The sequence below is a fragment of the Lepus europaeus genome, chromosome 16 (genome assembly GCF_033115175.1).
Source record: "Lepus europaeus isolate LE1 chromosome 16, mLepTim1.pri, whole genome shotgun sequence".
NCBI classification, from domain to species: Eukaryota; Metazoa; Chordata; class Mammalia; order Lagomorpha; family Leporidae; genus Lepus; species Lepus europaeus.
Window position 1 is genome coordinate 60,190,105 of NC_084842.1, and position 14,445 is coordinate 60,204,549.

General features: G+C 42.6%; 1 protein-coding gene across 1 annotated transcript in view; it reads right to left on the reverse strand.

Moving 5' to 3' along the window:
- Nucleotides 1–14,445, reverse strand: part of PGM2 (phosphoglucomutase 2) — a 45,890-nt gene that overhangs the window by 8,624 nt on the left and 22,821 nt on the right. Inside the window, exons 7-12 of the mRNA XM_062213053.1 lie at nt 10,445–10,634; nt 9,143–9,240; nt 7,720–7,900; nt 7,537–7,630; nt 5,955–6,084; nt 5,155–5,344 (exon numbers count right to left, since the gene is read on the reverse strand). Coding sequence (XP_062069037.1) covers nt 5,155–5,344; nt 5,955–6,084; nt 7,537–7,630; nt 7,720–7,900; nt 9,143–9,240; nt 10,445–10,634 — 883 coding nt within the window. The remainder of the gene's footprint in view (nt 1–5,154; nt 5,345–5,954; nt 6,085–7,536; nt 7,631–7,719; nt 7,901–9,142; nt 9,241–10,444; nt 10,635–14,445) is intronic.

The following is a 14,445-nucleotide window of genomic DNA, read 5'->3' on the forward strand; positions in this document are numbered from 1 at the left end:
ACTTTTAAAATTTTCTACTCCTGAAACAGACGAGAAAGAGTGACAGAGCGCTCCCACCTGCTGGTTCATCCCCCAAAGCCAGGAACCAAATCCGGTCTCTCATGTGGGCAGTAAGGACCTAACTACTTGAGCCATCAGCTGCTGCCTCCCAAGGCGCACAGTGGCAGGAAGCTGGCGTCAGGAGCCAGAGCCGGGACTCAAACCCAATCGCTCTCAATCACTGATATGAGACAGGAGCATCCTGTTCTGTCTTAATGGCTATGCCACAACCCATCCTATCTACTATAATTTTAAATTGTAACATAAATTGTTCTGGCCTAATTTTTCCCTGATAAGAAAATAAGTGCCCAAAATATTGGTTAAAAAAGAACCAAAACAAAGCAGAAAGTGTACTCCATGAGAATGAAGCACTAAATGATAATAATTTATGAAAATTAAGTAACCTCAGGGCCAGCACTGTGTGCAGTGGGATAGATACGCTGCTACTTGCAATGCCAGCATCCCATATTGAGTCCTTGTTTGAGTCCTGGCTGCTCTGCTTCCATCCAGCTTCCTGTTAATGTACCTGAGAAGGTGAAGCTGGCCCAAGTACTTAGGTCCCTGCCACCCATGTGACAGACCAGGATGGAGTTCCTGGCTCCTGACTTTGGCCTGGCCATTTGGTGAGTGAACAAGCAAATGGAAGATTTCTCTCTCTGTCTTCTCTCTCTGTCACTCTGCCTTTCAAATAAATAAATCTTTTAAAAAAGGAATTAAAAAGAAGTTAAGTAACTTTATATATTAGCTTTTTAGCTCCCTACTTTTATTATAATTACCAAAGTTTTATTTGATTAAAACACATTTCACAAGAAATTAATTTAAATGGATTAATATCGTACTAAACACACACAAATGAGATCACATTTCATTGTTGCTAAGGGAAACTCTGCCCCCAAAAAGTGCCTATGGAGTTGATTTATTTTTTTTCTTTTCCGATAAAGCTTCTGGCGATGTATTTGCCCCATTAAAATTACAGGAAGAATATTTTTTCCTTTAACGATTTATTTATTTTATTTGAAAGGCAGAGTTACAGAGAAAGAGGCAGAGGCAGAGACAGAGACAGAGAGATCTTCCGTCTGCTGGTTCACTCCCCAAATGGCCACAATGGCCAAAGCTGGGCCGATCTGAAGCCAGAAGCCAGGAGCTTCTTCTGGGTCTCCCATGTGGGTGCAGGGCCCGAGGACCTGGACCATCCTTGCTCTGGAGATGGAACCAGAAAGGTTCAAGAGTTGGGAGCACCAGGCTCCATGGAAAGTAGGGGATGACGAAAAGGCGATCCAATGAAAGCCCCAGTGCTGAGAGCCTTGGCTCTGCTCCTGCCATGTTTTCAGGGCTGAGGTGTCCGAACTTACAGCCTCCAGACAAACCAGTTTAGGCTTCACTTGAGAAGCTAAAGAGCCCAAGATAGGGGTCCCCCATAAAAATGCTGACTTGCAACTGCTGTGGTTTGGATGTGCTTTGTCCCCCAGGGCTCATAAAATCAAAGCCTGGTCCTTAGCACGGGGGTGTCGAGTGGTGGTGGATCCTTAACAGGTGGGAGTCATTAAGTCACTGCCTTTGGAAAAAACTGATGTACTCTTGTGGGAGCCTGGTTAGTCCTTGCAAGAGTCTGCTTATAAAAGGGAGAGTCTGACCCCTGGATTGTTCTCCAGCTTCCTGTCTCACCATGCAATCTCTCTCACACAGGCTCCTGCTACAAGGCCATGTGCTATGATGGGACGCAGCCAAGGGGGCCTGCACCAGAGTCTGCGCCATGCTGTGAACAGCGAGCTAAACAACTCTTTCCCTTAAAAAGTCCCTGGCCCCAGGTATTTCAATACAGTCGTGGAAAACTGACTGATACACTACTCAATATCCCTGGAAGTATGGCATTTGACCCGCACATATCTACACAGCTTCCAATCAACTTTTAGGAACAATCCTTTTTAAAGTTAATTTATTTAGTAGGTGAGCGCACACACACACACACACACTTTCATTCACGGACTCATTCCCGTGCCCACAATGGCCCCCTCTGGGACCAAAGCTGCAAGCTCAGAATTCAGTCCAGGTCTCCCACGTGAGCGGCAGAAACTCAATCACATGAGTGATCACTGCTGCCTTCCAGGTCTGCGTTAGCGGGAAGCTGAAGTTAGGAGCCAGACCTGGGTCTCAAATCAGGCTCTCCAGTGTGGCACATGGGTGTCTTAACTGATATCCTAACTGTTAGGCTAAAAGCCTGCACCCTCAGTGAACTTTTAGGTACGTAAAGGGTAGTTAAGGCTCAGTAGACTTCCAGGGAAAGACATTGGATAAGAAACAAAATCCAAAACAAATAGAAAAAAAAAAAAAAAAAAAGAAAAACTTGGAGGAAATACATACAGGAGGAAAAAGAAGATGTATTTTTTTTAAACTATCACTAATATCCTTAGAGAGAGAAGCTGTGCTATGTATAAAACAAGAAGAGCCTGCCATTTACAAGAAAGAGCTGAAGCACATTTAATAGAAGCCCTGGAAGTCAACGTTATGGAAATCTCCCTGAATGTAGAAAAGGAAGACTGAGATGGAGGACAGAGAATAAAGGCAAGGACAATAGGTCATCAGGCTGCAGAGGAGCCCCTAACAGCTCCTCAAGACAGGAGGACAGAAGACAGAGGGCAGGTGATTTACAAAAATAACTAACCAGCCCCCTTCCCCAATGCACAAAAACACACTCAGAACCTCAAAAAAAGACCCCAGAACAAAAAAGACCCAGAAAACTGAATAAAAACAGACCCATACTAACACATAACACTACAATTTTAGAACCTGAAGTTTACAGAAAAATGTCCTAAAATCTCAAGAGTGAAAGGAAACAAGTTGCATGGAGAAGGCTAAGTAGGGCAGCACCACCCCTGGGCTTCAGCTGTGCACTGAGTGAATACACTGGAGGCTCAGCGCAACAGGTGGAAGCTCCACTAACACACAACAAGGCTCTCAGAACCATGGGCACAGTAACGAGTCCGATAAAGACCAGGTTCCAACATTTTTCCTCCCAGACTTTACCTCCTATTCACTTTCTTGGAATCTGACTAGAGGATGGGATCTAGGAAAGTAAATATAGAAAGAGGAAGTCATGAGGTCAGATACAAGGGCTCTGACCCTGGGAACAGCCTTCTCAGGACGACAACTGTGCACCCAAACCAAACAGCAGCTGCTCCTGCCTGGAAGAGGTGCCAGAAAGGAGGCCGCTGGGAACAAGTGGAGCCGACAGAACGGCTGAATCCTTGGACCACGTGGAGAACTCTACTGAGAGGTATTTGAAAGATCTGGGGAGAGCTGGTAACAGTTACATAAAACTTTCCCTTAAAAAGTCCCTGGCCCCAGGGCTGGCATCGAGGTGTAGCACACTAGTGCGCTGCTTGCAATGACAACATCCCATGTTGGAGCGCTGTTTCAAGTCCCCACCTCGCTGCTTCTGATCTGGTTTCTTGCTAATGCACCTGGGAAGGCAGTGGATGACAGCCCATGAGCTTGGGTCCTTCCACCCACAAGGGAGACCAGGATGGAGTTCTTAGCTTCTGGTTTTGGCCTGGCCCAGCCCTGGCTCTTGTGGCCATTTGAGGAATGAACCAGTGAATGGAAGAACTCTGTCTCTCACTCTCTCTCTGACATTCTGCCTTTTAAATAAATAAATAAATAAACTTAAAAAAAAAAAAAAAGAAATCCAACCAAAAGAACCAAGCAATCATTAATTATAAGAAATATGATTCCTTATACAATTAGGTAAGCCTAATTAAAATATACTACCTAGCTAAGCAGCACACAGTACTTACTAGTCATAAGAATAAAAGCTCAGAATCTTATTAAGTTAAAAGCTGTGGAATGCATGTGTTGTGAGGATGGGGAGAACAGGGGGTGAGGGGTGGAGGGGTGGGGAGAATACTAGGTGTAGGTGTTAAGATCCAAATTCTTATTTCCATGACAATAAGTGAAAGAACTCTAACACAGGGAAGGTCAATGTGGACACATCATTTAGAAGCCAGCTGGTAAATAAACACTCTGAGAAACAGGTGCAACCAGCTGCAGTGGGTGTGGGCACTTGCTTCACCCTAGCCCCTATAATACTATTTATGTGTCAAAATATACCATGTGCAGATGAAAACAAAAAATCAAAAGTGGTGAACATCACAGAACAGGTCTAACCTCTCATGGGGAGTTTCCCGCCTCTACTCACTGCCTGGTCAGAAACACTCTTCTGCTATCCTCAGCTTTTCTTCTTTTAAGTTTAATTTATTGATGTATTGATTTGAAAGGTGGGGACAGAGAAGGACAGAGACAGAGATACAGACCAAGAACTCCCATCCACTGGTTTAGTTCCCAAATGCCCATACAAGAAGCCAGGCCAAAGCAAGGAGTCCAGAACTCCAACAGGGTCTCCCACATGGATGGCAGGGATTCAATTACTTGAGCCATCACCTGCTATCTCCCAGGGTCTACATTAGTAGGAAGCTAAACATCAGGAGCAGATCTGGGACTCAAACCCAGGTCCTTGATATGGGATGCAGGTGCCCCAACCCATGGCTTAATGGCTACATCAAATGCCAGCCCCTGGGTCTTCTTTTGACTGCCATGGGGGATCCATGTGGAGTGATGAATGCACACCCGTGCTTTATACCTAACAGCTCCCTGATGTACAGAGAGCCGGGTACAACCAACTAGAAAGTAAAGAGTGGTCCTCAAAGGGTGAACAGTCACCTCAGCACAGCAACACCAGTTCTCAGGACCCACTCCATCCAAAACTCCAGCTTGGCTCAGGCACTCTGTGTTTCCACCAGCCCTCTCTGGGACTCTGACACCATTCACATCATCCAGGTTCTCCCCAGAGCATCACCAGCCACCTGTGTGACACGGACAGACCCCACCCTTCTGAGGTTTGCCTCCCTTATGTGTCAAGTGACAGCATCGGCTTAGAGGACGAGGGAGATCCTTTTTACTGCTAGCCCATGGTTTTTAATTTTTCATGTATTCTATATCTCATTATGATTATGCCTAAAATCAGCATCCAGTACTTCTAAGATTAAATGTTAACCTATTCAAATTATTTGCAGTGGTAAATAGAAAAAACTTTAGTTGAGAAAGGTGAACATTACTTACGGCTTTTTTATCAGATTGGCTATCATCATAGCCAGTCGTAAGGTCCCTAATGGCAGAAATTTCAAATTTGCCACAAGTTTTTGGATAATTATTCTTCCCATCATAGTTTCTAAGGTTTTCAAATAATTTTTTAATGGTGCCTGGATCATGGCAGATAAAATATGAAGCTTTTGTAATATGGTAGCCATACCTATCAAAAAATACAAATTCATGTAAAATGAAGGACAAATAATTCTGTAGTGTATACATAGGACATGTATCAACCAACATAACAACAACAACAAAAAAAAATCAATGAAACAAACAGCTATTTGTTACTTTAAAGAAATACCTCAGCATTAAAAAAAGTCCAACAATCCACCCCAGGGATTGGCAAATGGCTGTCCAATGGGTGTCCAGGACTCTAAGTCGAAGTTTCATTAGAACACAGCCACATCAAACCCGTAACTTTGTGTGTTGTGCCTGGCTGCTTAGTGTGACGGAGGCAGAGTTGAGTACTTGCTCCAAAGACTGAATGGATGTGTTATCAACGCAATTCATCTTTTGTGACAATGCACATTAAAAATCACATTTTTCAAACAGCCATTTCTATAATTATGAGTCTTAACTGTTAAGAATTAATGTCACTGTGAGTGGCAATTATTAATATGTGGTTCAGTATCAAAAGCAAAAGATGATCTCTTCATTTTAATGAGAAACAGATTCACCACCAAAGAACATTAGAAAGACTAGTATCACATGCACGAGAACACGAGCAAACATTCAAAAACAGACTTCAATCAGAGTCAACACAAACTTACTCCACATAGATGGCTTTTAGCTGCTGAGACAAAGACAAATTCTTGGTTGCTAGAAAGCTGGCCAGCTCTGCGCTTATGACAGCGGCACTGACTCCATCCTTGTCCAGAACAAAAGGGCAGCACATGTATCCTGCAGAAACAACGCCACAGGCATCCTCAGGATGGGTTCCTCTGCCACACTGTGCAAGCCACATCCCAGCTATGTGCCAGTACAGGTGGTACAGTTTTGAATACTGGCATGTTTTCTATTTAGCTCCATATGTTTCAACATTTAGCTCAGCGCCTACCACGAAGGAGGCCTTCAAGAAGTATTTGCTGAATCACCTGTGAGAAGACCGCTTCCCCTGTGCCCTCTGGACTCTCTGCAAGTCCCTCCAGTCCACATGAAACTGTTTCTCACGGTTCCAGTCGACAAACAGCTCTTTCATCTTTGAGTCCCAATCATTCTTGATGGTCACCTGACTCGTCCTGATCCCTGGTCCAGACACTTCGTGTGGTTACTTAACTAGATCTACACAAGCTACCGTAAGCTAAGGTCACTGTCACCCATTTCTTTCACAGTCACTGAATAATGGATTTGCAATTAATATCTGATAAAAAATACAGGGAAAAAATTCTAAATAAAAATGGAAGATGAGTACACGAAATCTGACAACAAAAGAGCAAACGTTGAGTGATTTTGCCTCATTTGCTCAGTTAAAAGAAAGATGCCTGTGCATTTTTCATAGGAAGCATCATAATATTATTCAACTTTCGTAAAACAGAATTGTATAGATGCTTGTCTAAGTTACAGGTGTAATTTATAAATCTCTTTGAAATATTTATGCTGCTTAATGAATACAACACAGGTTTGCTAAAACATCTTATGTTGATATTTGTAACCTATTTCATATTTTGTTTTGTATGATCTCCATTACAAATCCATTCGCAAGTTTTATTTGTAAAACAATCTAATCATCACATTCACTTACTTCAGGAAATATGCAAATGTATGTAAATAACTTAATGTATAATAGTTTTGCAAAATTAACACCTAAAAATATTTGGATTCAAATGTGTGAATTTCAGATTTCTATAGCTAGTTCTCTTTTCTGTTCATTTGTGACCAATGGTCCAGGATAAGCGCCCTTCTGGCTGGACTTGGGTCAGCCTTTTGGGTGACCTCTGCTTCATGAGAGCAGCACAACCTTGCCTTCTGCTTCCTCCTGGACAGACCTCACACGGGTCCTCACTAGCACGTGTGGAGGCGGGTCTGAAGAGCAAACACCACAGTTGAAGAAACATCACAGCTCCCAAAGTACGTGGATTCTCAAGCTGCCAGAGGCCACGTGCAGAATGCCACTGTTTTTAGTCATCAGCGGATGGCCTGATCATTTGCAAGATACTCCTCTTTGCTGGAAAAATTTCCAGACACCAGTTTTGGAGTTTGCAGTTCAATACTGTACCCAAGCACTGGAGAGCCAAAGTAACCCACGTGCTTCTGTTTCACTCCTGATCTTCTGCACCCGAATCTAAGGCTTTTCCAAGTCTACTTACATTCTCTATATTAATCGATTCTATGATCTTCATTTTTGCCTCTTACCGATAGCTTCTTCAAACGCAAATAACACAGTTTTCCCCTGGTCTGCTAGCTGCTTGGCTCTGTTTCCCATCCACTTAAAGCCAGTGAGTGTTTCCTAAAGAGAACATGCGAAAGAACAGACAGGTCTCAGCCCTTCCACAGAGCAAAAGGAAGGAAAACAAATGAGCCGCTCGGATACCTTACCTCGAAATGAAAACCCTCCTTCAAGGCAATGGCCCTCAGGATTTTGGAGGACACGGTGCTGGACAGCATGTACGTGTCTTTGAGGGCACTGTGATCTTGCTTCTTCTCTTTCCAAGAAGTAAACAGCCACCAGCCCAGGAGGGCCCCGAGCTCATTGCCTGAAAACACTCTCCATTCACCACTGAAAGAAAAAAACACCTATTCATCACAGTGATTTTTTTAAACTTTTATTTAATGAATATAAATTTCCAAAGTACAGCTTATGCATTACAATGGCTTTTTCTCCCCCTATAACTTCCCTCCCACCCACAACCCTCCCCTCTCCCCTTCCATTCACATCAAGATTCATTTTCAATTTTCTTTATATACAGACGATCAATTTAATATATATTAAGTAAAGATTTCAACAGTTTGCACCCACATAGAAACACAAAGTGAAAAATACTGTTTGAGTACTAGTTATAGCATTAAATCACGATGTACAGCACATTAAGGACAGAGATCCTACATGAGGAGTAAGTGCACAGTGACTCCTGTTGTTGACTTAACAAATTGACACTCTTGTTTATAGCATCAGTAATCACCCTAGGCTCTTGTCATGAGTTGCCAAGGCTATGGAAGCCTTTTGAGTTCACCGACTCTGATCATATTTAGACAAGGTCACAGTCAAAGTGGAAGTTCTGTCCTCCCTTCAGAGAAAGGGACCTCCTTCTTTGATGACCTGTTCTTTCCACTGGGATCTCAGCCTAGAAGTAAACACTGCATTGCAGCACTGATCACCTTAACTCTGTAAAAGCTGACACAGAAGCCAAACTGTTTTTTCATAATTTAAAACCCTAGCCTTTCAGTGGGACTTCACTGCCCCCAAAGTATCACATGTGCTCTTGGACATCCCAAATGGCTCAGGCTCTGCCTGTTTTCAACTTTCTTTCCCACTTCCTTACTACTCCTTTATACAAACTCTACGGTCAAATTTGTCTTAAACACTGTACTAATACCCCAGAGGTATTCCTCTTGGTCAGTTTAACCTAAATTCAACATTGTCTTGAAGATCCAGCTCCTTATCAAGCCCATCAGTCAACAACGACCTGCAAAGCCAGCACTGTGCAAAGCACTTTGCTCTCATTAGCCATGGGAACATTATTTGTAATAATTATGCAACGAGGGAGGGGCGCACATAGTAATTTCAACTCCAAATACATGCTGGGTGGATTTACTGTGCATTAAGCTTGCCAGTCACGCGATAACCACTCTCCAGCATCTTGCTCTGCATTACAGCACTGCACAGGGGGCTGTGTGGGATGATCGGTCACAAAACAAATGGGGGACATTTCCACATGGGTGCTGTGTCCCAGGAGCACGTTACGGCTGAAGATGTCAGCTCGATATTTCCCCTCCTATGCGCCGTCACAATTAAGGTTACCTGTCTTGCTTCTCCGCCACAGCCAGTCTGTCAGCATCTGGGTCATTTGCTAAAACGATTTTGGCCTTGGTTTTGTCAGCCAAAGCAAAGGATAAAGTCTGTAAAAGAGAATGGAATAAAAGATTACTTAAATCATGGACTGAGTATAGTGTAATCTTTTCTTTCTTATTTATTTTATTTTTTTAACTTTTATTTAATAAATATAAATTTCCAAAGTACAACTTTTGGATTATAGCAGCTTTTTTCCCCCATAACCTCCCTCCCACCCACAACCATCCCATCTCCTACTCCCCTCTCCCATCCCATTCTCCATCAAGATTCATTTTCAACTGTAATCTTTAAAAGCAGCCAGTTCTGGGGCCCTCCCTATGGAACAGCAGGTTAAGCTGCAGCTTGTGACAATGGCATCCCACATCAGAGGGTGGGTTCGAGTCCCAGCCACTCTGCCTCCAATCCAGTTTCCTGCACATGTGTCTAGGAAGTCAGCTGATGGTGGCCCAAGTACTTTGGCCCTGGTCACCCACATGGGAGACCTGACTGGAGCTCCTGGCTCCTACCCCAGATCTGGCTCTTGTGGCCATTCAGGAATGAACCAGGAAGTAGAGGATCTCTCTCTCTCTCTCTCTCCCACACACACACACTTTGTGTCTCTGTCTCTGTCACCCCTGTCATTCTGCCTTTCACATAAATTGATAAATAAATCTTTTTTTAAATGCAGTTCTTAAAGAACTAGAATGAAGGATGAATTTTATTTCTGGAGCAGGTGCGGCTGCTCTGATTGCTCAGATGCTATCTTTCTCAGCTAGAAGTCAGAGAACGGGAGCGCCGTGTGTGGCCCATGCTTGCCCCTGTAACCTGCCCAGCAGATGACAGCACGTGTGCGGCCAGACAAGTATTTCAGCCTCACCAACAAACTAAAATAAACTAATTCTTTGCATATCAGTATTACTTTAACCACCATTTAAACACTTCTTATTAGGGAAATGACAATTAAGGAATAACCACCATAATACAATAAAATTCCCTTCAATTACTCTTTCTTTCTGGCAATAAAGAAGGACAGTAAATTAAATTTTAATGAAATTAAATTCAATGAAGAAACTATTTAGATTTCAGCTCTCATATCTTGATGCTACACTAACTTGAAAGTTCTTTAAAGAAATCAAGGACTAACAAATATATGTTTCCAATGACAAAGTTAGTTTTCCGGCAACATAATGGATATATAAAAACATATTTTACTTGACAGTAATAATTTTGAATATCAAAGGTGGATTTTATAGTTCAAAAAAATCCTGTTACCAAGACCCCTTGACCCTCTTCAGGATTTGGGTATTTCACGGTGGGAAACTCGGGATCAGGATCTTTCTGCTCCGGAACAGCCTCAGGGGGCGCAAGGTCAAAAGCCTTGAAAGCCGACTGCACGAAGGCGTGACCCACGCCGTGGACGGAGGTGTGCACGAACTTTACTGTGGTCTCCCTGTTGATGTTTCTGGAATCAGACACATCGCAGAAAATGATCAAAGACGGATACATGCCTCTCACAACTGGAGTGTTTGCGAAAGTATAAAAAAGCCAGATTCTTAAGAATGTAGAAAACCAAGGTAATGAGAATATATATGTCAACTGAAAATCTTTCCATTTTATTAAAAACAAAAGAAAACAAAACCCGGGGCAGAAGTTTGGTGCAGGGGCTGAACTACGGCTTGGAGCACTCGTATCCCATGTCAGAGTGCCTGGGTCAAGCCTGGCTCTCCCTGTGATCCCAGCTTCCTATGATGCACACCCTTGGAGGCGGCAGGTGACAGCTTAGCTACTGCTACCCAGGCGGAGGCCTGGGTTGAGCTACTGGCTCCTGGCTCAGCCGTGGCTGTCGCGGACACTTGGGGAATCAAGGAATCCAATTACATGAATTAAAATTAAAACAAACTAACAAAAGTACCATCCAAAATAAAAAATATAAAGAAAACACTGCCTGGTCTGAGATGAAAACTCAGAAGGCCTGCCATGCCTGGGATACCAACTCCTAAGGAGGCGAAGAGAACCAGTGCAAAGCTGAAAAAAAAAAAAAAAAAAAAAAAAAAAGCCAAAATCACTCCACTAATCAGATATGAATCACGCAACTGGCCACAGGGGCTGCCATCTTGGGGGTGGAGTCTATTGTCTGCTGTCCATCTTCTGGTAAGGATGGAAGTCCTTGTGACGTCTGCCCACTTGGCAACGACCTTGGGGTCAGCCTGGGGGGACTCCTGCCAGGGCAGAAAGGTGTTTCAGATGTGGATAGACAAGCCACTGGCAAAAAGAGTGTCCTCTTCCAAGAGCTTCCCAATGCATAAAGAGTGGCCACTGGAGGAGAGACTGCCCTCTTTTCTGAAGCACTGAATAAATGAACTACCAATGCATCTCAAGGACCTAGAAAAACAACAGCAAACCAAACCCAAAACTAGTAGGAGAAAAGAAATAATTAAAATTAGAGAAGAAATCAAGAGAATTGAAATCAATAAAATACACAAGATCAGCAAAATGAAGAGCTGGTTTTTTAAAAAAACAAAATTGACACACTACTGACCCAACTAACCGAAAAAAAGGAGGAAAAGACCCAAATCAATAAAATCAGAGATGAAAAAGGAAACAACAGACACCACAGAAATAAAAAGAATCATCAGAAATTACTACAAAGAGCATAAGCCAACAAAACAGAAAACCTAGAAGAAATGGATAGTTTCCTGGACACATACAACCTACCTAAATTGAGAAATGAAGACACAGAAAACCTAAACAGACAATAACCAAGACAGAACTCAAATCAGTAATGAAGACCCTCCCAACAAAGAAAAGCCTAGGACCAGATGGCTTCACCACTGAACTCTACCAAACATTTAAAGAACTAACTCCAATTTTTCTCAAGCTATTCAAAACAGGCAAAAGGGAGGAAATCCTCCAAAATTCTTTCTATGAAGCTGGCATCACCCTAATTCCTAAACCTGAAAAAGATACGAAAGAGACAGAGAACTATAGACCAATCTCTCTGATGAACATTGACTCAAAAATCCTCAACAAAATATGAGCCAATTGAATCCAACAACACATCAGAAAGATCATTCACATGGACCAAGTGAGATTTATCCCTGGTATGCAGGGACAGTTCAACATTTGCAAATCAATCGATGTGATACAGCACATTAACAAATTGAAGAGGGGCTGGTGCTGTGGAACAGCAGATAAAGCCACTGCCTGCAGTGCCGGTATCCCATGTGGGTGCTGGTTTGAGTCCCAGCTGCTCCACTTCCAATCCAGCTCTCTGCTATGGCCTGGGAAAGCAATGTCAAGGCTGAGATTGAGCTTCTAAGATCAATCCCATTCACAATAGCTACCGAAAAATCAAATACCTTGGAATAAATTTAACCAAGGATGTCAAAGATCTCTACAATGAGAATCATAAAACATTAGAAGAAGGTATTAAAAAATGGAAAAATCTTCCATGTTCATGGATTGAAAGAATCAACATCATCAAAATGTCCTTACTATTGAAAGTAATTTACAGATTCAATGTGATACCAACCAAAATACTAAAGACATTCTTCTCAGATATAGAAAAATGATGTTGAAATTCACATGGAAACACAGGATTTGATAAAGCAATCTTATACAACAAAAAGAGGCATCACAATACCAGATTTCAAGATATACTACAGGGTAGTTATAATCAAAACAGCCTGGTACTGGTACCAGGATAGACCAATGGAACAGAATAGAAACACCCAAAATCAATAAGCACGTACAACTAACTTATCTTCAGCAAAGGAGCTAAAATCAATCCCTGGAGCAAGGACAGTCTCTTCAACAAATGTGCTGGGAAAACTGGATCACCACATACAGAAGCAGGAAGCAAGACATTTACCTTACACAAAATCCACTCAAAATGGACTAAAGACCTAAATCTATGACCTGATACCATCAAACTATTAGAGAACATTGGAGAAACCCTACAAGACACTGGCATAGACAAAGAGTTCTTGGAAAAACACAGAGGCACAGGTAATCAACGCCGTAATCGACAAATAGGATTACATCAAATTGAGAAGCTTCTGCACTGCAAAAGAAACAATCAGAAAAGTGAAGAGACAACTGACAGACTCGGAGAAATTATTTGCAAACTATACAACTGATAAAGGATTAATAACCAGAATATATAAAGAGATCAAGAAACCAAACAACAACCAAACAATCTGGTTAGGAAATGGACACAGGGAATTAAACAGCTATTTTTCAAGAGAAGAAATCCAAATGGCCAACAGTAAGTGAAAAAATGCTCAGGATCACTAGCTGTCAGAGAAATGTAGATCAAAACCACAATGAGGTTTTACCTCAACCCCATTAGAATGGGTTTCACACAGAAATCAATAAACAACAAACGCTGGCGAGGATGTGAGGAAAAAGGTACCTTAATCCACTGTTGGTGAGAATGTAAACTGGTAAATCCACTAATGGAAGACAGTGTGGAGATACCTCAGAGGTTTGAACACAGACCTACCATATGACTCAGCTACCCCACTCCTGGGTATCTACCCAAGGGACATAAAATCAGCATATGAAAGAGCTATCTGTACCTCCATGTTTACTACAGCTCAGTTCACAATAACAAAGATATGGAATCAACCCAAATGCCTGTCAAGTGAAGACTGGATAAAGAAATTATGGGGGGCCAGCGCCACGGCTCACTAGGCTAATTCTCCACCTGTGGTGCCGGCACCCCAGGTTCTAGTCCCAGTTGGGGCGCCGGATTCTGTCCTGGTTGCTACTCTTCCAGTCCAGCTCTCTGCTGTGGCCTGGGAAAGCAGTGGAGGATGGCCTAGATCCTTGGGCCCTGCACCCACATGGGAGACCAGGAGAAGCACCTGGCTCCTGGCTTTGGATCAGCGCAGCGTGCCAGCAGCAACGCACCGGCCGTAGCAGCCACTTGGGGAGTGAACCAACAGAAAAAGGAAGACCTTTCTCTTTGTCTCTGTCTCTCACTGTCTAACTCTGTCTGTCAAAAAAAAAAAGAATTAAAAGAAATTATGGGATATGTACTCCATGGAATACTACACAGCAGTAGAAAAAAAAAAGTCTGGTCATTTGTAACAAAATGGTTGAAACTGGAAAACATCATACTTAGTGAAATAAGCCAGTCCCAAAGGGACAAATTCTATATGTTCTCCCTGACCTGTGATAACTAATAGAGCACCTAAAAGGCAACATGTAGAAATGAAATTGACACTTTGAGAGGCAATGATTTTGAACAGCCCCTCTCTTGACTGTTG